Source organism: Conger conger, chromosome 10 (genome assembly GCF_963514075.1).
Source record: "Conger conger chromosome 10, fConCon1.1, whole genome shotgun sequence".
Classification (NCBI taxonomy): Eukaryota; Metazoa; Chordata; class Actinopteri; order Anguilliformes; family Congridae; genus Conger; species Conger conger.
In genome coordinates this window covers 15,623,541-15,648,506 of record NC_083769.1, presented here as the reverse complement: position 1 = coordinate 15,648,506, position 24,966 = coordinate 15,623,541, and the positions used below count along the sequence as shown (strand labels likewise).

At 47.8% G+C, this 24,966-nt stretch overlaps 1 protein-coding gene across 1 annotated transcript in view; it reads left to right on the top strand.

The window, feature by feature from the left end:
- Positions 1-24,966, top strand: part of LOC133138555 (plexin-A1-like) — a 90,515-nt gene that overhangs the window by 61,564 nt on the left and 3,985 nt on the right. Inside the window, 15 exon segments of the mRNA XM_061257418.1 lie at positions 1,090-1,210; positions 2,341-2,477; positions 4,800-4,967; positions 6,658-6,751; positions 7,445-7,681; positions 9,346-9,489; positions 10,668-10,902; positions 12,586-12,728; positions 14,136-14,392; positions 16,756-16,822; positions 19,284-19,430; positions 21,438-21,597; positions 22,936-22,988; positions 22,990-23,040; positions 23,149-23,245. Coding sequence (XP_061113402.1) covers positions 1,090-1,210; positions 2,341-2,477; positions 4,800-4,967; positions 6,658-6,751; positions 7,445-7,681; positions 9,346-9,489; positions 10,668-10,902; positions 12,586-12,728; positions 14,136-14,392; positions 16,756-16,822; positions 19,284-19,430; positions 21,438-21,597; positions 22,936-22,988; positions 22,990-23,040; positions 23,149-23,245 — 2,111 coding nt within the window.

Sequence of the window (24,966 nt, the reverse complement as noted above, 5' to 3'; positions counted from 1 at the left end):
TCTTAAAATATTTTAATTAACCCTGCAGTCTGTTTGGACTGATATCAGTCCTGCTGGAGGCCCGGGGAGAGGGGAGAGGGGGGAGGAGGGAGGGGGGGGGGGGGTGTAGGGGAGATGTGCAGCCCGCAAGCGAGTGTGTCTGTCTGTGCGAGCGTGTCTGTGTCTGTACAAGTGTGTCTGCGTGTCTGTCTGTGCGAGTGTCTGTACAAGCGTGTCTGTGTCTGTACAAGTGTGTCTGCGTGTCTGTCTGTGCGAGCGTGCTTGTGTCTGTACAAGTGTGTCTGCGTGTCTGTCTGTGCGAGTGTCTGTACAAGCGTGTCTGTGTCTGTACAAGTGTGTCTGTGTGTCTGTCTGTGCGAGCTTGTCTGTGTCTGTACAAGTGTGTCTGCGTGTCTGTCTGTACGAGCGTGTCTGTGTCTGTACAAGTGTGTCTGCGTGTCTGTCTGTGCGAGCGTGTCTGTGTCTGTACAAGTGTGTCTGCGTGTCTGTCTGTGCGAGCGTGTCTGTGTCTGTACAAGTGTGTCTGCGTGTCTGTCTGTGCGAGCGTGTCTGTGTCTGTACAAGTGTGTCTGCGCGTCTGTCTGTGCGAGTGTCTGTACAAGCGTGTCTGTGTCTGTACAAGTGTGTCTGCATGTCTGTCCGTACGAGTGTCTGTCTGTATAAGTGTTTGTATGAGCGTGTCTGTGACTGTACAAGTGTGTCTGCATGTCTGTCCGTACGAGTGTCTGTCTGTCTGTCTGTACGAGTGTCTGTACGAGCGTGTCTGTCTGTACAAGTGTGTCTGTATGTCCGTTTGTACGATCAGGTCTGTTTGTCTGTCTGTACGAGCGGGTCTGTCTGTCTGTCTGTACAAATGTGTCTGTATGTCTGTCTGTACAAGCGGGTCTGTCTGTCTGTCTGTACAAGCGCGTCTCCCTGCACGGAGACTGAAACAGAAAAGATGTGACGTGATGTTGCATCATTTACATGTTACAATGTAAAGAATAAAATAATGAAATGGCAATGTGCTTCTGTTTTGGTGTCTCTTCTCCCCCCTCGTCCCACTCTCTCTACCTATCTCCTCCCCTCCCCCATCCCCCATCCCCTCAGTATTGTGTGTGAGCTGGCTGATGCCACAGGTCACCGTTTCCCGGAGGCAGCGGTGGAAGTGTGTGTGGGGAGCTGTGCTGCAGAGTATCGGGCTCTGTCCCCCAAACCCTTCTCCTTCGTGGTAAGAGCCCATACCATACCATACCATACCTTACCTGTCCCCAAACCCTTCTCCTGTGAGACCCCATACCATACCATACCATACCTTACCTTTCCCCAAACCCTTCTCCTGTGAGACCCCATACCATACCATACCTTACCTTACCTTACCTGTCCCCAAACCCTTCTCCTGTGAGACCCCATACTATACTGAACCTGTCCCCAAACCCTTCTCCTGTGAGACCCCATACTATACTGAACCTGTCCCCAAACCCTTCTCCTGTGAGACCCCATACCACACCGAACCTGTCCCCAAACCCTTGTGTTTAAGCTTCACTCTGTTGTTCTAATCAGTGTTCAGTGTTTAAGCTTCACACTGTTGTTCTAATCAGTGTTCAGTGTGTAAGCTTCACTCTGTTTTTCTAATCAGTGTTCAGTATGTAAGCTCCACTGCTGTTATAATCAGTGTTCAGTGTGTAAGCTTCACTCTGCTTTTCTAATCAGTGTTCAGTGTGTAAGCTTCACTCTGCTTTTCTAATCAGTGTTCAGTGTGTAAGCTTCACTTCACTGCTGTTTTAATCAGTGTTCATAATGCCAACAAGTTTTATTCACCTGTCTTCCAGAACGTTGGCACTACCCCTGTGTAGTCATACATCCCCCTGGATTCCCTGTAAACACACATGCAGTCGTTTCTGCTCCGCATATCAAGTTTATCTTCATTCACGCCAATTTAATTCAATTCCGTTAACTGCGCTGCTCTGTAAGCACTCCTGTGGAAAACGGTCTCCCGTTCCGTGCACTGCCGACACGCAATTACGCCCCCACTCAGGGGAACCAGGATGTGCGGTGCGGTGAATTACAGTCACACGTGTCTGAGCAGTGCCGGGTGTCACATAAATGTCAGGGAGCAATTTGTCAAATGTTATCAATATACCTCAGTATGACACAGATTTCGAAAAAACTAAATATACTTCCAGAAATTGTACTGCTTTGAAATACATTAAGAGAGATGCTAGATTTCTGATATATGTTGTTTTAGACTGATGGTTACAAAAATACAATGAGACTAGTCTGAAGAACTACACTGAAAATATGTTGCACTCAAATCTGATAAACCCTATGTTTGTGTTGGATGTGCCCCCCCCCCCCCAGTCCCCGATGTTCACTCGTGTGCAGCCCACACAGGGCCCTCTTTCTGGAGGGACCCTCATCACCATCGAGGGGAGCAACCTCAACTGTGGGAGCAGCGTCGTCATCAATATTGGCCTTCGTCCCTGCCGCTTTGAGAGGTGAGTGCCGGCGCGACTGCTGATGGTACCCCCATGAGCCTGCTGCTACCGCTAACGCTACCTCCTGAGCCTGCGGCTACTGCTAACACTCCCCCCTGAGCATGCTGCTATTGCTAATGCTCCTATCTGAGCCTGCGGCTACTGCTAACACTCCCCCCTGAGCCTGCGGCTACTGCTAACGCTACCTCCTGAGCCTGTGGCTACTGCTAACACTCCTATCTGAGCCTGCGGCTACTGCTAACACTTCCCCCAGAGCCTGCTGCTAATGCTAACGCTCCTTTCTGACCTTGCTGCTACCGCTAACACTCGTATCTAAGCCTGCTGCTACCGCTAACATGCCTATCTAAGCCTGCTGCTACCGCTAACACTCCCCCCTGAGCCTGCTGCTAATATTAACGCTCCTATCTGACCTTCCTGCTACCGCTAACACTCCTATCTAAGCCTGCTGCTACCGCTAACACTCCTATCCGAGCCTGCTGCTACCGCTAACACTCTTATCCAGGCCTACTGCTACCGCTAACACTTCCCCCTGGGCCTGCTGCTAATGCTAATGCTCCTATCTGGGCCTGCTGCTACCGCTAACACTCCCCCCGAGTCTGCTGCTACTGCTAACAGGCCTATTCCAGTCTGCTGCTAATTGCAGTATTAGCGGGGAGGCTGGGGCTTTCCTTTCAGGATTAGAGCCATTAGGGTTAGGATTCAGGTGAGTAGGCTTAGGGTTGCACAGTTGTTGTGGTATTTCAAGAGAGGACTGCTACTTCCTGAGATGCCGACTGGAGACCTTACCTACTAGAGGAATACTAAAGCAAATGTAATTCATAAAATGCTGTGAGAGTACTCTAAGATCATTTAGCATTAGAAGAAAGGATAGAAGTTTAAAGGTTCTGCAGGAGTTAGGGTTTTAAACTGCTGGAAGGGTCAGGCAGAAATGGGTTATATTGATGTTCCTTAAAGTGAGTTTGGCTTCACATTTGGTCACTGGCAATGTTGTTGCTGGATTGCGTCCAGTCTTCCTATTGCCTTAACACCTACTCATCGATCAGTTAAAATATTATCTGAGAAGGAGACATAGAGATCATATTTAAATAAGTATTTTTTTTTCTTAGCACTTTATAAAAGACTCTGTGTATTGCCATGTGTAAAGAGCCATTATGAAAATAATGACGTATTATAAATGTGGCACATGATATGAATACATTTACACCCATGTTTGTTGCTGTGCAGTCAGGCTTTCTGTCACCCAATGGGATTGGTTTGTGAGCACCAGCGGTGGTATTTGTTCTAATCTCCTCAAGAATTCAATCACAGCTCATTCTCCAGCATAATCTCGGCCTCATTATCACTGTTTACTGTTGTTCATTCACAAGCTTATCTCTGGAGCAAACAGTCTCTTTCGCGTAGACACGTGACATCACAATACATATTAGTTTTATTTGTTGAACTAGCAGGGAAGCTTAGTTTTCTACTGCATTTTACCTTCATACAGTCACATAACTATGCAAGACACAGTTCTTGCAATAAGTCTATACGAAGCTCTTTTGCAATACGAAATCATTTAAAAAATTCATGCACATACACCTTGCTCTGAATTAACCAAAAACTCCAAATCCCACACCTTTTTAATCCCACACCTATAATAGTTTACATGCTCACAGTTGACTGTCTTACTAGCGTTGCAAAGCAAAGTTGAAAATTAATTATAAAATGACCAATTTTGGGCTATATATTTTTCAACAATAATTTTGTTTAAATATGGCAATCAAGTTTTTGTCTCAAGTGATTACCACACACAAATATTCACACTATCTGGGTTACTGTCATTATTGACAACCACTTGATGAATATCCTCACTACATGTTTTTGCATCTCTACATCACAAAACTAAAATGAAATAGATTTTGCACAGCGTGGGTAGCCTAATGAATATTCAGATGTCTTACCAACATGTAGAAGGTCTCAAACTTGGCCATGTGATGTGCTGTGCTGTGATGTGTTGTGATGTGTTGTGATGTGCTGTGCTGTGTTGTGATGTGATGTGTTGCTGATTGTAATGATGTTCACTCTGTCCAAATCATCACTGTGCACTGTGAGATCGGTCCTTTCAGTGAGTCCGACTCAGCACCCCTATTTCCAGTGCCTTTTGGTGGACAGTGTGTGTGTGTGCGTGTGTGCGTGTGTGTTTTGGTATGTATATTTGTTTGTGTGTGTGTGTGTGTGTGTGTGTTTTTGGGGCGGGGTCACCTGGTTCCTGCACTCTCTTTCTCTGAGAGGGAGTGTGTGGGGTCAGGTGGGCCAGTAGTGAGCCTGTGATTGGCCCAGCAGGCGGAGCAGCAAGGAGATGGTGTGCACCACGCCCCCAGGGTCCGTTTCGGAAAGCTCACCCGTCATGGTGGACATCAACTGGGCCGAGCTACGCAACCCAGAGGTCAAGTTCAGCTACCGCCCCGACCCCACCATCCTGAGGCTCGAACCCGCCTGGAGCATCGCCAGGTAGGTCACCCCTAACCCCTAATATACCTCCTAACCTCTAACCCTGACAGCTAATCCTGACTCCCAACCCTTACATAACCCCTAACTCTTAACCCTGACAGCTAATCCTAACTCCCAACCAGAACATAACCCCTAACTCATAACCCTGACAGCTAATTCTAACTCCCAACCCTAACATAACCCCTAACTCCTAACCCTGACAGCTAATCCTGACTCCCAACCCTAACATAACCCCTAACTCCTAACCCCTAACCCACCATCCTGAGGATCGATCCCGCCTGGAGTATCGGCAGGTAGGAAGCGTGAGCCAAATTCAAAGACTCCCGGCATCCTACAGTGTCACTTCTCACACGTGTATCACCGAGGAGGAATTCTACAGATGATGGAAGAATATCGAGGAGAAGGCGGTTTATTACATTTGCAATTGAAAATTTGCAGGGGTCATTTCATGTTGTTTTTCGGCTTGCAATAGTGAAAATAATAATGAAAATAAATTATTTACCTTTCTTTCCAAATGTTCCGTTGCTTTCATAGCGTGTCCGCAGTCTCCTGTACGATCTTGGACCATTTTCTGTAGAATTCATCCTCAGTGATGTAGGTAACCAACTGCGGATCGTGTCACAAGCAACCCTATCTGTGGTAGCAAGATGCGGTCCTTAAAATGTAATCATTGCATCCTTCCACACGCTTCCTACCACAGTTCTGTGCTCACTACTGATTGGATACTGTCTCGGTGCTGGGCAGGAATTCCGTAATTTTATTGTGTGGTATTATCCATAATTCCTAGCACCATTTCACATACTTTTCCTCTTTGGAGAGGACCTGCACGTAACTGTGGAAATGTGGTTGAGGAGCTAACGTCAATCCAGAAACTCCCTGGATTCAAACCCATTTTTGAGTCTTCCCTGATGATGGCGGGGGGGAGAAATGTCGAAGGGGGGTTGCTGAGTTAAGTGTTCGGTTAGCAGTTGGCATCTTCTTGCTGTAGAATTGTCGCCCGTGGCGGTAGAGGAATGTAGACTGACCCCGTGTTTCCGTGGTAAAGGTTAGATACCGTGGTAAATAAGTACCTCTGGCCCTGTGCTTTGCCTTAATGCTAAGGTTATGTTTTCCATTCAGGGAGGTCATTGTGAAAGGTTGGGTCATGAGTGTGGGGGAGGGGTGGGGGGTTTAGTGACTCAATCTGGCACAAACACGATAGGAATTTACAGGAAGCCACCAGCCTTCTGTGTTAACAGAAGGAAATCTGCATTTAAAATCCCTTTGGCTATATCCCAAATTGTTACCCGAGTTAAAAAGGGTTTTTCAGAGAGAGATGTGAACACCAGAGGTGGCTGCAAACAGTGAGTAATATTAACCGCTATGCAGTCTGGGAGATAGTAGTTCTGAAAACCCGCTTGCAAGCAGCAGACGGTGGAGTGGAAGATGTAGGGCTGAATCCTAATCCGTAATTAGTGCTACTGATTGGCCAAACTGTCTTCACCCCTGACTCTCAGTTAAAGAGAGGGTGGAAAACCATGAGCTTTCGGCCGTCATTGGATTGAACTACCAACCTTGCGGGTCCCAGTCATGTACCTTAACCACTACGCTGCAGGCTCCCCCCTGCTGTACAGTCTCGAATAATGGTTGGAAATCTTATTCTCTCTCCTGTGGAACTGGTTTGGGTGTAATAAGTCGCCTCTCCCCACAGCGGCGGGACCCCAGTTACGGTTACAGGCACCAATCTGGCAACCATCAAGCAACCGAAGATCCGGACCAAGTACGGGGCGGCAGAGTCGTTCCACGTAAGTCCCGACTCCTGTGCCAGAGATTCCCAGAATTCCCGGGCTTCCGGTTCAACGGCCACTCTTCCCCAGGCCGGGTTTGTGAGTGACTCCTAAAAAAAAAAAAAAAGACACGGACAAAAACCCCTCCTGGCAGCTTAACCTTTTAAATGTCAACCTGCGATAAAGTGGATCTGGCAACCCATCCGCTCACCTAGCACCATGGGGGCTGAGTAACCTTTCTACCTGGAAACAGAAAATAGAGTTATAAAAACCACGGGAGCTTGGGAGCGGTGTGTGTGTTCTCCTCAATGTCACATCTCACCTACAGCTGTCGCTGAGTCCACAGCTGCCTAGATCAGTTTCCTTCATAAACACGTCTGGCTGAAATGGCCAATGTCAGGTTGTGTAAGCATTCTGCATCAAGGGCCATTCCCCTCACGATTTAACACCCCTCCAGTGTCCTTGAGTGGAGGGCTGTAAAGACTATTCGAGGAAAACTCCAACGACGGTAAATAAACAGGGAGAAAAAGTATTATCATCAGCCTACATCTGGCTTCTGTTGTAAACCATCCCTGAGAAACTCGTTGACAGTGAATTTTGGTGGCGGGCAAGAGGAGAGATTTGTTCCTCTGAGGCGGGACCGTCAAGATCCGGGGTTTGGGAAGGGTAACCATGTGGGCTAAACGGGTCTGGACTCTCCCTCCTCCCCAGAACTGCACCGTGTACAACGACACCATCATGGTGTGTTTGGCGCCCTCTGTGGCCAGGTCGGGGAAGGGCGTCTCGGAGGCAGGCAGCGGCGTGGATGAGATTGGCTTCGTCATGGACGGTGTGCGGTCGGTGGCGGTGTTGAACGAGAGCTTCAGCTACTTCCCTGACCCCGTCCTGGAGCCCCTGAGTCCCACGGGGGTCCTGGAGCTCAAGCCCACCTCCCCGCTCATCCTCAAGGTGGGTTTCACTCTGCCCAAAAACACCTTTCCGTGATCTTAATGACGGCCACTTCCTCAATTCGGTGGTGTGAAACACAGATGTGGAATCCTTTAAATGTGTTGCTTATGAAAACGACTAGTGTTTAAATGTCTTCCCTATCCCTGGCGGTCCTTTGCGCTTACTGGCTGAATTTTTATGAGTGAAAATTTTTATTTTTTACGTAGCACATTCTGTTCTCTCTCTCACATTCCGTGAATTTGAAGGCCGTACTTCAAACAGCCTGATGCCATCCTTAGGTCCTGATATCCATAAGATGGCTTGTGAGCGGTTGTAGGTTCCAAAAACAATCTCTATAATGTCCATTCTCCAGCACCTCTCATGGGCTAGAACAAGCTAGTTTAGTGACTGTGTCTTTAAGGCTCATTAATATGAACCCCTGTTCTGATTGGTTGGCCAGCTCTGCAACACCATCTGTGCTGAGCTCTTTGATTTCTTCTGGCTGCAAGATGGGCCATTCTGAAGACTGATATATGCAAATGAGCATATAGTTGTGATGTCAAAGTTACAATCTTTGACATCACAATCCTCTCGTTTACATGCACAGTTTCTTCACACGGATTGTGTCGATTTCTTTGGGGACTGTGCATTTGGATAATTTCACAGTGTTTTTAGCCTACAACTCCTTTGTAATCCACATTGCAAGGGAAATGTTGTTTTCCACAATATGGGACCTTTAAAATAGCACATCCTGATTGGCTCCCACCCTCCTCCTGTCTGCCTCGTGAAATAATTAAATATATAGTTACAGAATACAGAGTTGTAGAATTGCTTCGACAGCTGATATAGTACAGCATTCTTTCTGAAGATGGACAGGGTTTAAATAATTTTGGTGGAAAAACTTAAAATGTTGTTGGTGTACAGTATTTTGACAGAAGTTCATAAAGAGAGAAGACAGTCATCATCACTAAGAGATAACTGCAAATCCCACTCCCACGACAGCCTCAGTGTGTCAGAAGATGACGTTCCCGTATTTGACAGAATTTGATATAAATCTGAAATCTAAACTACCGGGAGATATCCACAGTATTACACCCTCCTTTGCTAGACCAGTTTTATGAATTCAATGGAAGACCAAAAAAAACAAAAAAACATTTACGTGTGGTATTTTATCGTGTAGAAAGTTCAGTCAGAAAGCAGGCACCATTAGTATGCGTTCAACTTTATTCTTCTTCTCCGAGTTCCCCCAAGCATTCTCATTCTTTTTATCTCAGGTTCTCTCGCACCACCTAGGCATCACTTAATGCAAGAACAGGACACAATAACATGCTGTGTGCATCCCAGTTTGAGTTGGGCATGGAACAGGGTGGAATTCAGTTTCCCCAGATAAACTCTGAACTTTAGCGGGAAACTGTCAGTTTTATTTGAAAAACAAGACTGTTGTGCTGCTGCTTGTGGTTCATGGGAAAGAATTTGGGATTATTTTGAAAAACAGAAGGCTGTCAGTTTTCAACAAAATCAAAAAACAATAACCAAGCGCTTCACCAGTTATTCTGTGGCCATATTTCCCTAATGAGCGTGATGCTCTGACAGACTGTTTCTAAACAGTAAATTGGGCTTTGTCTTGGTTTTGCTCTGTCTGCCTGCTACATCCTCACAAATGGAGAAATCCTTTCCCTTTGAAGGGTCGGAATCTGATTCCCTCGGTGCCTGGGAACGGCAGGCTGAACTACACGGTGCTGATTGGAGAGACGCCGTGCGTGCTGACTCTGTCCGAGACCCAGCTGCTCTGCGAGTCGCCCAACCTGACCGGACTGCACAAAGTGACGGTAAACACACCCACCCCGGCCACTGCACTACACACACTGCTGTAAGGCCCCACACTGCACTACACACACTGCTTTAAGGCCCACACACTGCTTTAAGGCCCCACACTGCACTACACACACTGCTTTAAGCCCCCACACTGCACTACACACACTGCGCTACACACACTGCACTACACACACTGCTTTAAGCCCCCACACTGCACTACACCCACTGCTGTAAGGCCCCCACACTGCACTACACACACTGCGCTACACACACTGCACTACACACACTGCTTTAAGCCCCCACACTGCACTACACACACTGCTTTAAGCCCCCACACTGCGCTACACACACTGCTTTAAGGCCCCCACACTGCACTACACACACTGCTTTAAGCCCCCACACTGCACTACACACACTGCACTACACACACTGCTTTAAGCCCCCACACTGCACTACACACACTGCTTTAAGCCCCCACACTGCGCTACACACACTGCGCTACACACACTGCGCTACACACACTGCGCTACACACACTGCTTTAAGGCCCCCACACTGCACTACACACACTGCACTACACACACTGCACTACACGCACTGCTGTAAGGCCCACACACTGCACTACACGCACTGCACTACACACACTGCTTTAAGGCCCACACACTGCACTAAACACACTGCTTTAAGCCCACACACTGCACTACACACACTGCACTACACGCACTGCACTACACACACTGCTTTAAGCCCACACACTGCACTACACACACTGCTGTAAGGCCCACACACTGCACTACACGCACTGCACTACACACACTGCTTTAAGGCCCACACACTGCACTAAACACACTGCTTTAAGCCCACACACTGCACTAAACACACTGCTTTAAGGCATCTGCCATTTTGAAGGTTATGACCTGTTTGGACGGATTTTGATTGACTGTCAGTGTTTCTATCATTCATGTACCTGTGTGTGTGTGTTTGTGTGTGCGCGCGTGTGTGTGCGTGTGTGCGCGTGTGTGTGCGCGTGTGTGTGTGTGCGTGTGTGCGCGTGCATGTGTGTGTGTGTGTGCGTGTGTGTGTGTGCGTGCGTGTGTGTGCGTGCGTGTGTGTACGTGCGTGTGTGTGTGTGTGTGCGTGTGTGCGTGTGTGTGTGCGTTTGTGCGTGCGTGTGTGCGTGCGTGCGTACGCAGGTGAGAGTGGGGGGGTTCCAGCACTCCCCAGGCTCATTGCAGGTGTACTCGGACAGCGTGTTGACTCTGCCCTCCCTGGTGGGGATGGCGGGGGGAGGGGCGGTGCTGCTGCTCCTCATCATCGGCGTGCTCGTCGCCTACAAGCGCAAGTCCCGCGCCGCAGACCGCTCGCTCCGACGCCTGCAGCTGCAGATGGACAACCTGGAGTCCCGCGTCGCCCTGGAGTGCAAGGAAGGTGTGCGCCCTTACTCCTCCTGTCTGTCCGTCTCTCCAGTCCTCTCTCTCTCTGCCTCTCTCCAGTCCTCTCTCTCTCCCATCCTGTCTTTCTCACCTCCTCTCTCTTTCCCATCCTCTTTCTTTTTCCTGTTCTCTCTTTCTCTCTGCCTCTCACTCTCTCAATCACCTTGTTGATGCTAAACTGTTGACCCTGCTGTTGAGGTACCAGTCTCTGGGGTTGAGGTGCCAGTCTCTGGTGTGGATGTGCTAGTCTCTGGTGTGGATGTGCTAGTCTCTGGTGTTGAGGTGTCAGTCTCTGGTGGTGAGGTGTCATTCTCTGGTGTTGAGGTGCCAGTCTCTGGTGTTGAGGTGCTAGTCTCTGGTGTTGAGGTGTTAGTCTCTGTTGTTGAGGTGTCATTCTCTGGTGTTGAGGTGTCATTCTCTGGTGTTGAGGTGCCAGTCTCTAGTGTTGAGGTGCTAGTCTCTGGTGTTGAGGTGTTAGTCTCTGTTGTTGAGGTGTCAGTCTCTGGTGTTGAGGTGTTAGTCTCTGGTGTTGAGGTGTCATTCTCTGGTGTTGAGGTGCCAGTCTCTGGTGTTGAGGTGCTAGTCTCTGGTGTTCAGGTGTTAGTCTCTGGTGTTGAGGTACCAGTTTCTGGTGTTGAGGTGTCAGTCTCTGGTGTTGAGGTTCTAGTCTCTGGTGTTGACGTGTTAGTCTCTGGTGTTGAGGTTCTAGTCTCTGGTGTTGAGGTACCAGTTTCTGGTGTTGAGGTATCAGTCTCTGGCGTTGAGGTTCTAGTCTCTGGTGTTGAGGTGCTAGTCTCTGGTGTTGAGGTGTCAGTCTCTGGTGTTGAGGTGTCATTCTCTGGTGTTGAGGTGCCAGTCTCTAGTGTTGAGGTGCTAGTCTCTGGTGTTGAGTGTTAGTCTCTGTTGTTGAGGTGTCAGTCTCTGGTGTTGAGGTGTTAGTCTCTGGTGTTGAGGTGTCATTCTCTGGTGTTGAGGTGCCAGTCTCTGGTGTTGAGGTGCTAGTCTCTGGTGTTCAGGTGTTAGTCTCTGGTGTTGAGGTGCTAGTCTCTGGTGTTGAGGTGTCAGTCTCTGGTGTTGAGGTTCTAGTCTCTGGTGTTGAGGTGCTAGTCTCTGGTGTTGCGGTTTTAGTCTCTGGTGTTGAGGTGTCATTCTCTGGTGTTGAGGTGCCAGTCTCTGGTGTTGAGGTGCTAGTCTCTGTTGTTGAGGTGTCAGTCTCTGGTGTTCAGGTGTCAGTCTCTGGTGTTGAGGTGTTAGTCTCTGGTGTTGAGGTGTCATTCTCTGGTGTTGAGGTGCCAGTCTCTGGTGTTGAGGTGCTAGTCTCTGGTGTTGAGGTGTTAGTCTCTGTTGTTGAGGTGTCATTCTCTGGTGTTGAGGTGTCAGTCTCTGGTGTTGAGGTTCTAGTCTCTGGTGTTGACGTGTTAGTCTCTGGTGTTGAGGTTCTAGTCTCTGGTGTTGAGGTACCAGTTTCTGGTGTTGAGGTGTCAGTCTCTGGTGTTGAGATGCTAGTCTCTGGTGTTGAGGTGTCAGTCTCTGGTGTTGAGGTGTCAGTCTCTGGTGTTGAGGTGCCAGTCTCTGGTGTTGAGGTGCCAGTCTCTGGTGTTGAGGTGCTAGTCTCTGGTGTTGAGGTGTCAGTCTCTGGGGTTGAGGTGTTAGTCTCTGACAGTCTCTCTGGTTGCAGCGTTCGCCGAGCTGCAGACAGACATCCACGAGCTGACCCAGGAGCTGGACGGGGCAGGGATCCCCTTCCTGGACTACCGCACCTACGCTATGAGGGTCCTGTTCCCCGGCATCGAGGACCACCCTGTGCTCAAGGAGCTGGAGGTATGGTTGAAAACTCCACCTGCCCTCCCATACCCCTGTCCCACAGTGCCGCCTACTGTCACACAGCTAAATCATCTACACCCTGTGCACTGTGTGTGTGTTTGTGCATGGTATTCTGTGTCTGTCTGTTTGTGTGATATGGTATTCTGTGTTTGTATATCTGTGTGTTGTGTGGTATTTGGTGTGTGTATATGTGTGTGTGTGTGTGTGTATTCTCTGTTTGTGTGTGTGTGTATTCTCTGTTTGTGTGTGTGTGTGTGTGTGTGTGTGTGTATTGTGTGTGTGTGTGAGTGTGTGTAGTCTCTGTTTGTGTGTGTGTGTGTGATTATGTGTATTCTGTGTGTGTGTACTTGTGTGTGTGTGTGTGTACTTGTGTATGTGTGTGTGTGTCTGTATGTGTCTGTGTCTGTGTGTGTGTGTGTTTGTGTGTGTGTGTGTGTCTGTATGTGTGTGTGTGTGTCTGTGGTAATGGTCTCCCCACAGCCATTGCCGATCACCCCAGGGATGCATTGTGCCCTGCTGTCTCTTTCCCTTTCTCCTCTCTCAGTCTGCCTGTGTTATTTATCTCTCCTCTTCCAGCTGCTACTTTCATTGACGCTTTAACTTGTTTTCATTACGCTTGTCCAGTGTATATACACTCAGTGCACTTTGTTAGGTATTTATTAGACTTTTTGGTCTTCTGCTGCTGTAGCCTATCCACTTAGAGGTTTGACGCATTGTGTGTTCTGAGATGCTCTTTGGCATACCACTGTTGTAATGTGTGGTTATTTGTGTTACTGTCACCTTCCTGTCAGCTTTGACCAGTCTGGCCCTTCTCCTCTGACCTCTCTCGTATGCATTTATTTGCCACCACATGATTGGCTGATTAAGTATCTACATTAACAAGCAGGTGTAGAGGCCTACCTAATAAAGTGGTCACTGAGTGGATAACTGTTAACCATGTTCTCCACAGGTTCTGCATGTTCTCCACAGGTTCTGCAGGTTCTCCACAGGTTCTGCGTATTTTCAGCTTTGCTCAGGATCACATTGCTCCATTAAAGCTGTTAATTACTCAGTTAGTACTCAACTCATCTGGTTTCTTGGGTCTGACCAAAAATAAAAACAAGCAGACCATGTAGCTGCCAGGACAGGAATTCAACATCTCAGCAAAGCTGTGAAACGTTACCTCAGTGTTATCTCAGTCTGCAGACACTATTGTGTTGGCTGTGGAGTTCTGTGAGCTGCTGAATCTGACCTGTTCAGTTGTGTAGTTGCTTGAAGGAAAGATAGGATAAGGAAGGCTAGAATCAGGAAGGATAAGAGCGTCTGCAAAATTCCATTAATGAAAGGAAAGTGTTCTGGTATGGGAGGCCTGGTGTGAGCTCTCCGACCTCCGCAGTGACCCTCTGGCCCCACCCCCTACCACAGGTCCCAGCCAATGTGGAGAAGGCCCTGACGTTGTTCGGCCAGCTGCTGAATAAGAAGCACTTCCTGTTGACGTTCATCCGCACGCTGGAGGCTCAGCGCTCCTTCTCCATGAGGGACCGGGGGAATGTGGCGTCCCTCATCATGACCGCCCTGCAGGGGGAGATGGAGTATGCCACCGGGGTGCTCAAACAGCTGCTGTCCGACCTCATCCACAAGAACCTGGAGAGCAAGAACCACCCCAAGCTGCTCCTGCGCAGGTGTGTGTGTGTGTGTGTGTGTTTGTGTGTGTGTGTATGTGTGTGAGAGTGAGAGTGAGAGTGTCTGTGTGTGTCTGTGTGCATGAGTGAGTGTGCATGTGTGTGCGGGAGTGTGTGAGTGTGTGAGTGTGTGAGTGTGTGAGTGTGTGAGTGTGTGAGTGTGTGAGTGTGTGTGAGATACTGACACACAGTGCACAGGAGTCTGTTTCCGGAACTTTCCTCCCTGTGAAGTCAGCCTTGAGTCGAATGTAATGTAATGTAATGTAATGTAATGTAAGGCAATGAGTCACCTCCCTTTAAACAAGCCCCCCAGGAGTGCACAATCACACAATCAAGAGTGTGTGTATGTGTTCCCTGCTGCTGCCCCCTTTTCACTCTCGCACAGAGCTGTGCACACATTAGGAATAATAAAGACCCTTAATTACACAACCTGTTAATTATCTGCTTTCTGGGAAACATTTGTATGTCTATGTGTGTGTTTGTGTTCGTGTGTGTGTGTGTGTGTGTGTGCGCGCACAGTATTTATGATTAATGACAAAAGCTATCCCAGTTATGCTAATTGCACTGTTTAATAAAGATTAGTTGTATGTTTTGTAAAATAAATACAGTTTCTTATTTGTTGTTTGTTTCATATGCAGGAAGGCTCTTGAGGACTTGCTCACTCATTTAGCCTGTGATTAATGACTTTTTATTGCTTTAATATAATTTTCCACAACCCAGGAAGTGGGTTTTCTCTGTGGACTTCTCTTGCTTGCAAAAAACGGTTCAGCTATTTTATGTGTGTGTAGAGAGATGTAATTTTGGTTCAGCTGTTTTGCTGTGTGTGTGTGTGTGTGTGTGTGTGTGTAGAGAGATATGATTTTAGTTCACCTGTAGTTCAGCTGTTTTTCTGTGTGTGTGTGTGTGTGTGTGTGTAGAGAGATATGATTTTAGTTCACCTGTAGTTCAGCTGTTTTACTGTGTGTGTGTGTGTGTGTGTGTGTGTGTAGAGAGATATGATTTTACTTCAGCTGTTTTACTCTGTGTGTAGAGAAATGTGATTTTAGTTCAGCTGGTTTACGGTTTGTGTAGAGAGATGTGATTTTAGTTATAGGTACAATAGGTAATTTCGGACTCCTAATGGTCAAGAGAGGAATTGCAACAACAAACAACCACAACACTGTTTAAGCTTCCCACAGTCTATGAATATAACACATAATATAAAGTTATTATTCAGTTCAGTGCTCTCGTGCACTGTTTTGGAAAGCTGACACTGACAAACGCAACAGAGCCCGCCGTCTTTTCATCTTTTTCTTGTAAGAAAATGTTCGCCGACCAGGTGACTTTATAAAATTTAGACTTTGGTGTGCTACACAACACTTCATATTTTTTGTCTTTTTGAAGTTTTCACTTGAGCTAACCAACTATATTGTGAGCATGCAAGTTATTTGGCTGCGTAACTAGCTGGCTATATAACTAAGATATGATAGTCCACCACAAATGATGCAACTGCAAGTTACAGTTTGAGTGAAATAAAGGTTTAGCTAAACACGGATTATTGAACATGTAAAGAGATAAAAGGAACATGTAGCTGCCCAAATTGCACTCCAGACAAGTGATCACTGAAACACTGAATACTATTGCTTATCTAGTTAAAAAAAACAATACAGCTATTAGCTATTACTAGCTTCCCGAATGTACAAATAGCCACCTGAAGCACAATGCATGCGACTATGTTCGTATTGCCTATATTTTATTGGAAGTGGATATTTGTAAATTCGTCAAGCTAACTACAGGTTACTTGCTTGTTGCTACCGATAACAAACTGGTATGGTTTTAGAATTAGATACGTAGTCTTCGCTTGGATAATAAGCAATAGTATACAGTTTCAGTGATGGCTTGGCTGAAGTGCAATTTGGGCAGCTACACGAGAATAAGCCCCAACGCCATTGGCTGTGGCAGTTGAAACCAATTTTCAACCAATGAGCTTGAATACTTGTACAGCTCTACAATGTTTTGATACAAAGTGATGGCCCAACAAATGTACGCTTTGAAACCCGAATTTAAGGACTATAAACACAGGCGGAGGGTGAGTCAACATGTCAGGGAGCCTATTTCAATGATAGGAAGGGATTTACAATGGTATTGTAACAATGTTTTAACACAAATATCTTACCGATTGTACCTTTAAGCTGTTTTGCGGTGTGTGTAGAGATGTGATTTTGGTTCAGCTGTTTTACGGTGTGTGTGTGTGTGTGTGTGTGTGTGTGTGTAGAGAGATGTGAATTTGCCTGCTGGGAATGTATCTGGGACACAGGCTTGTTTCACCATGGGACAGGTGTACAGAATGCTGACTCTACAGTCTTTTCACCCCTCTCCTCTAGAACCGAGTCCGTCGCCGAAAAAATGCTGACGAACTGGTTCACCTTCCTTCTGTACAAGTTCCTGAAGGTAAGCTGCAGTTTGAGCAGAGTTGGATGTTAGTCTTATATTTCGTGGAGTTTATAACACTTAGTGGCTGACAAGCAAATGTGAACTAGGCAGTGATACTAAAACTGGCGCCGAGTGTCTTTATGAATCATTATGTAATACTAAACATATGTACGTAATTCTACCTTTCCCAGGTAGGATACTTGAGAGTTCAGTTTTTTTCAGCTGTGATGATCTGGGGAATCCGTTTGGGGAGGGAATAATTAACCGATCAGATGCAGGGGTGATCACATTGGCAGACGGAGAGATTCAGGTTTATGAAATGAGGAGGGCACGGTGCACTCCTGTCTGAGGGAGGGGCAGTACATAAACATAGTACCCCCCCCTGTGCGTGTGATGTGTGCGTATGTGTATGTGTATGTGTGCGTGTGTGTGTGTATGTGTGTGCGTGTGTGCGTGTGTGTGGGTGTGTGTGTGTGTGCATGTGGGTGTATGTGTGTATGTGTGTGTGTGTGTGTGTGTGTAAATCTACTCCTTCCCAGTGGACATGTGGAAATGTGCCCTAATGAAGGCAGAATCTCAAATTATAGATAATTTCAAAGACAAGCGTAACATCGCAAGGTCTGTGGAAATGATGTATGTGTGTTTCCCCTCGTTAGCAGCTGTCTGTTTAATTGCTGTTTAATTACTTGTTGTGTGTGTGACTGACAGTCCTGCCCCTCCCTCTCAGTTTTCCCTGCCGTTTTTGGAGTAAAATGGTAAATGGTTGGAATTTATATAGCAGCTTTATCCAAAGTGCTGTACAATTTATGCTTCTCATTCACCCATTCATACACACACTCACACACCAACGGCGATTGGCTGCCATGCAAGGCACCAACCAGCTCGTCAGGAGCATTTTGGGGTTAGGTGTCTTGCTCAGGGACACCTCGACACACCTAGTGTGGGATTGAACTGGCAACCCTCCGACTGCCAGCCGACTGCTCTTACTGCCTGATCCAAAGATGCCCCAGAGTATAAATGTGTCTTTGGAGCATTAGCCTTCCGCTAAGCTAATGCTAACCTCACATCAGCCCCTCCTAAAGTATTCTTTACGGGGCCTGTGCAGCTATCATACTTAGCTATAGTCATGCTGAGCTTGGATCCTTGGCCTTAGTTGTGTTCTGTTGGCATAATTAATCCTCGTTATGTTCTGTTACCATACTTAGCCTTAGCCGTGGTCTGTTATCATACTTTGGCCTAGCCATGTTCAGCAAGCTTAATCAGCCTTAGCCATGTTCAGCTAGCATACTTAGCAGTGTCATGTTCTGTTAGCATACTTAGCCATTGTCACATTCAATGGGCACACATAGAAATTCTCTTGTTCACTTGCCATACATAGCAAGAATGTTTTTTGTCTTTGAAACTCCCAGTGGAGCTCTTGGCTCCTGTGAGGCCTGACTGAGTTAAGTTTAGCTGAAATGGCTCATGGGATTGCATTAAAGCGTAAATAGTGCTTCAGCCCTGAAGGGGGAGGGGCGATACTGGGCCTCTCCGATGTGTCACGTTATTGATTTGTTCAGCCGACACCATTATCCAGGCTAACTTGCTGTAATCGTATGGTTTTCTAATCTTGCTTTTGGGCACATTTTAGTCATAAGCTCATTTGTGAAGTTTTTTTTTTTAGTGTGGAAATTGAGGTGAAGTGCCTGGCTTGCGGATAAACCCTCGGTGGACTGGAGTGTGTGACCTCCGCCCACAGACAGCTTAAGCTCCTCCACACTGCTGAGCCCTCTGTAGGGCTTAAGTGATTTTGATGTGATTTTTTTACTGTGGCTGATAGTGGAATCTCTCATTAGATGCAGCTCGCTTTTTCACATATTGTTGAGTGCGAGTGACCTTGGTTAATGGGTGCAACAGCGGTGCTAATACATAGGGTTCAAACCTGGAACTTCCCGAGGGAAAATCATTTTCCCAAACCAATAGTGAGTAATTGGACTGCTGGTGGGATGGGGGATCGTAGGTTGAGGCTTTGACTGCACGAGTGTGTGTGTGTTTGTATGTATGATACACTTTCTCTCTATCTGTATGTGTTTGTGCGTGTGTATTAGGCTAACTCTCTCTCTATAACAGTGTGCAGGTGAGCCTCTCTTCATGCTGTACTGTGTGAGAGTGTGGTGTAAAACTCTCTCAGGGCAGTGTTGATCTTGCTCTTTCTCTCTCACTGTGTTAATCTCATTGGTTCTTATTCTCTCTCTCTCTCCCTCTCCCTCTTTCGCTCTCTCCCTCTCCCTCTCCCTCTCTCTCTCCCTCTCCCTCTCTCTCCCTCTCCTCTCTCTCTCTCTCTCTCTCTCTCCCTCTCTCTCTCTCCCTCTCTCTCTCTCTCTCTCTCTCTCTCTCTCTCTCTCTCTCTCTCTCCCTCTCCCTCTCCCTCTCCCTCTCTCTCTCTCTCTCCTCTCTCTCTCCCTCTCTCCCTCCCTCTCTCTCTCTCCCTCCGTAACAGGAGTGTGCGGGCGAGCCTCTCTTCATGCTGTACTGTGCGATGAAACAGCAGATGGAGAAGGGGCCCATAGACGCCATCACTGGAGAGGCCAGATACTCTCTGAGCGAAGACAAGCTCATCCGCCAGCAGATCGACTACAAGACCCTGGTACACCCACTCACAACACACCACACCCACCCACACCTACACCACCCACACACATACACATACACCACCCACACACAACACCCCACTCCCACTCCCACTCATACACCCACACACCCACCCACACCTACACCACCCACACACATACACATACACCCACACACCCACTCCCACTCATACACACACACACACACCCCCAATCACCCATACCCACTCACATACCCACACCACCACCCACCCACACCCACCCATACCCACTCACATACCCACCCACACCCACCCATACCACTCACATACCCACCCACACCCACCCACACCCACCCATACCCACTCACATACCCACCCACACACACCCATACCCACTCACATACCCACACACACCACCCACCCACACCCACCCATACCCACTCACATACCCACCCACACCCACCCATACCCACCCACATACCCACCCACACCCACCCATACCCACTCACATACCCACCCACACCCACACCCACTCACATACCCACCCACACACACCCACACACACCACCACCCACACACACACACCCACACACACCACCCACCCACACCCACACACACCTACACCACCCACACACATACACCCACACACCCACTCCCACTCATACACACACACACACCCACCCCCACCCACCCATACCCACTCACATACCCACCCACACCCACCCATACCCACTCACATACCACCCACACCCACCCATACCCACTCACATACCCACCCACACCCACCCATACCCACTCACATACCCACCCACACCCACCCATACCCACTCACATACCCACCCACACCACCCATACCCACTCACATACCCACCCACACCCACCCATACCCACTCACATACCCACCCACACCCACCCATACCCACTCACATACCCACCCACACCCACCCATACCCACCCACACCCACCCACACCCACTCACATACCCACCCATACCCACCTACATACCCACCCACACCCACCCATACCCACTCACATACCCACCCACACCCACCCACACCCACTCACATACCCACCCATACCCACCTACATACCCACCCACACCCACCCATACCCACTCACATACCCACCCACACATACCCACACCCACTCACATACCCACCCACACACACCCACACCCACTCACACACCCACACCACCCACACACACACACACACACCACCCACACACACACACCCACACACACACCACCCACACACACCACCCACCCACACACACACACACACACCCACACCCACACACACCACCCACACACACCCACACACACACACACACACACACACACACACCACAACCCACACACACACACACACACACACACCCATACCCACGCACATACCCACACACACACACACACACCACCCACCCACATGCACACACACACCCACACCCACACACACCACCCACACACACCCACACACACACACACACACACACACACACACACACCACCACCCACACACACACACACACACACACCCACCCATACCCACGCACATACCCACACACACACACACACACCACCCACACACACGCACACACACACACACACACACACACACACACGTATACACACACGCATTCACACACACACACACACACACACACACACACACACACACACACACACACACACAAGCTGCCTCTTCCATTACTGTCACACCCCTTGTTACACTTCTAGCTCATGAGTACGGGCACAGAACATCATTTCACACCAGTCTTTGATTTCTGTGCTCGAAATCATCGACTTGACAAGTTAACTACCCGACCGTACTGCCCCTTTCCAGTTCCCCCAATCTCCTGTGCTCCAAAAGCCTAGACATTCAGCCGAAAATGGTCACCATCACCATGGAGATCTCCACCGCAGTCGTGCCTCAGTCCATTCCGCTCTTTCTGTGTTCGGCTTCCTGACTCTCAAAGCCTGTGTGAAACTGACCTGAGCCAGAAAACAAAATGACTGCCTCTGCGTGGGCCTTTGACCCTCAGACCCTGCACTGCGTGAACCCGGAGAGCGAGGGCGGGCCGGAGGTGACGGTGAAGGGGCTGAACTGCGACACCATCACCCAGGTGAAGGAGAAGCTGCTGGACACGGTCTACAAGGGCAGCCCCTACTCCCAGAGGCCCAAAGCCTCCGACATGGACCTGGGTAAGAGCTGTGTGTGTGAACTGTGTGTGTGTGTGTGTGTGTGTGCGTGTGTGTGAGGTGAGCTGTATGACTGTGTGTGTGTGTGTGTGAGGTGTGTGTGTGTGTGTGTGAGCTGTGTGCGTGTGTGTATGTGTGTGTGTGTGTGTGTGTGTGCGTGTGTGTGAGGTGAGCTGTGTGTGTGTGTGTGTGTGAGGTGAGCTGTGTGACTGTGTGTGTGTGTGCGTGTGTGTGTGTGTGTGAGGTGAGCTGTATGACTGTGTGCGTGTGTGTGTGTGTGTGAGGTGAGCTGTATGACTGTGTGCGTGTGTGTGTGTGTGTGAGGTGAGCTGTATGACTGTGTGTGTGTGTGTGTGTGTGTGAGGTGTATATGTGTGTGTGTGTGCATGTTGTCTGTGTGTCTGTTTGGGTATAATAGTTTAATTATTATACTTCACTGTGGTTTTTGGCAGCTGGGGGACTCAGTTAAGTGCATGGACGAGCCCACGGCGTCAGATCAAATCCGGACCGTGCCAGTGCCCACTGGCCGGGAGCTCTATAGGGCCCTGTTTCTTTCCCAATCTCCCAGGGTATGGGAGGGCCTGGTTGCTTAGGGGGTCAGAGTTTCCTCACTATCCCGCGACGCCCCGTCATCAGTACCCCCGCCCGGGGGATGCATGTTAAACCACATACGAAAGGTGGCCCTCCTGCTCCACCCTGCACAAGCTACCGCGTGTGTCGGAGCAGGACCGTGAACGGGCGGTGTGTTCTCACATGACCACAGCTCTGGTTGTCGGTCTTTGGACATGTCGGATATGTCCAGCCCCCTGTTGGGTGCCAAATGAAAGCATAACGAATCGTAAATTGTTGTATAATAATCGCGGTGTAGTATAGTGGTTAGCCTTCTGGCTTGCAACTTTGAGGTCGCTGGTTAAAATCCCATACGGAGGCAATGCCAATGTGCTCTCAGAACAAAGTGCTTTAGTAAAAAAAATAAAAAATAAAATCCAACTCAGCAAATTGATTGAATGTCAAATAAACATAAAAAGAAGCTTCGCGTTAAGAGCTGAATGTGCGTAAGTCGGAACCCAATGCTAATTTATGTGATTGAATTTGATTAGGAGAGGCTATATGAATAAATTGTGCGATTGTGGACGTCAGCTTCCTGACGTCAGCATAATAGCAAGTGCAGCAGCCATCTTTGAGCTTGAGAATGTGGCACTGTGGCATTATGGCATTGTGTGATCACTGCTGCCCGCCAGATTCTGAGCACATTTAGGAGTCGGTGGTACAGTTGCTGCATTAGAGAGTGCTAATCTCTGTCCGTCTCTCTCTCTCTCTCTGTCTGCCTGTCTGTCTCAGAGTGGCGTCAGGGCAGGATGGCCAGGATGATCCTTCAGGACGAGGACGTCACCAACCAAGATCGACAACGACTGGAAGCGCCTCAACACACTGGCCCACTATCAGGCAAGGACTGGGAGGCAGAACCTCCTGCCCCTCTTTCCACCACACAAAAAAACAAAGGTGGCTGAGTGATTGACAGTCTCCCCCCCCCCCCCCTCACCCTCCCCACAGGTGACGGACGGCTCTGTCATTGCCCTGGTGCCTAAGCAGAACTCTGCCTACAACATCTCCAACTCCGCAACCTTCACCAAGTCTCTCAGCCGATACGGTGAGCAGGACCCCACCACAGCAGTAGATTGTTCCAGTTGCACCACAAGCTCATTGATACACAGTACTGTGCAGAGGTCTTAGGCACCCTAGACCTTATTATATGTATGTTAATTTTTTTGTGGGTGTTAGTATAAAAGAACACATTTGAGATTTCCAAATATTCATTTTCCAAAAGATTTCATTTTAATATTTTTGTATTTAATTTAAAAAAGTTACATATTACTGTGAGCAATTGACTACTTTTTACATAAAAACTTGATTAAGGCTGTCTGAGATCAGAAGCAAGGAGCCAACCATAGTCTGCAGAAGAACTGTGGCAAGTTCTCCATCATGCTTGGAACAACCTCCCTGCTGATTTTCTTATAGAACTCCAGGACAGCGTTGGCTATCTCAGAGAAGTGATGCAGGTTTAGCGAAGGGTGGTCACAAAAAATATTGATTTGATTCAGCTTTTAACTATTCTGCCAAATTACTAAAAGTCATGTAAAATGTATAGTATGTTTATTTAGGACCTTTCATTTAATTATTTTTGAAAGAATCTTATCTGTACAGAATGCTGTACGGGTGCCTTTTGCACAGTACTGTACATATTGAAAAAAGTAGGACTCAAGTACTCTCAGCCCATAGCATTGAGTAAAGAATTCTCTCTCTCTCTCTTTCTCTCTCTCTCTCTCTCTCTTAGGTGTGCTGTTGAATTGGGGATATTTTGGCTAAATTTGGGGTAGAATTAATTGCGAACTTGTTCAAATTTGGGACATTGGATCAAAAAGTATTTCTGTGTTTTTAATTTGACAATTTTCCAAGTTCCTTTCAGTCAAACCAATTGTGCTCTTTTTTAAATTGAGGTTTCGGTCTTCTTTATTTTTAGCCGTGATTTTCTGCCGTTTTTTCAAAGATAGTATTGATGCCTTTTACTGCCAGATTGATTCCTTCTGTACTGTGAACATCTAGGTGTCCAGAAATGTGTCTAAAATTGTTTGAATTTCATGGTCACTAATTGCTTTCTGGAAATCTTCTGTGCTATATTGAGCCCATCTGTATGATTTTGTAATATTGATCAGCTTACTGGGCTTTTTGCGTGTAATGCTGTTAGTTTCTGAATTAGAATCGCAGTAATTCGACTGTGGTCAGGCAGAGGGGTTAGTGGCTTAACAGTGAATGCTCTGAGGGAGAAATGTGTTATAATCTACTGTACTGCTCCCAAGAGGTGAGCAAAATGTGTATCTTCCTAATGAATCCCCTCGTAACCTGCCATTACATTACATTATTGGCGTTTGGCAGACGCTCATATCCAGAGCGACGTACAGTTGATTAGACTAAGCAGGAGACAATCCTCCCCTGGAGCAATGCAGGGTTAAGGGCCTTGCTCAAGGGCCAAAACAGCTGTGCGGATCTTATTGTGGCTACACCAGGATTAGAACCACCGACCTTGCATGTCCTTGCGTGTTCTTTTCCATTTTGTTGAGCACACGATTGTGATTGTTTCTGTGGGAATAGGGAGATTTGTTATCAATAAAAGACGGTTGTTTACTGATATAGTTATCTCCCTGTGTGCTGGTGAAATCAGGTTGTATTCCTGTTCTGGCATTCAGGTCCCTGCAGATAAGCACATTTCCCTGGCCAGGAAATGGCTTACCTCCTTTTCTAATACGGGGAACGTCTCTTCTGTTCTCTATTTTATGCCTTCAGTACAAGGCATCTCTGACGGGAGGAATGTAT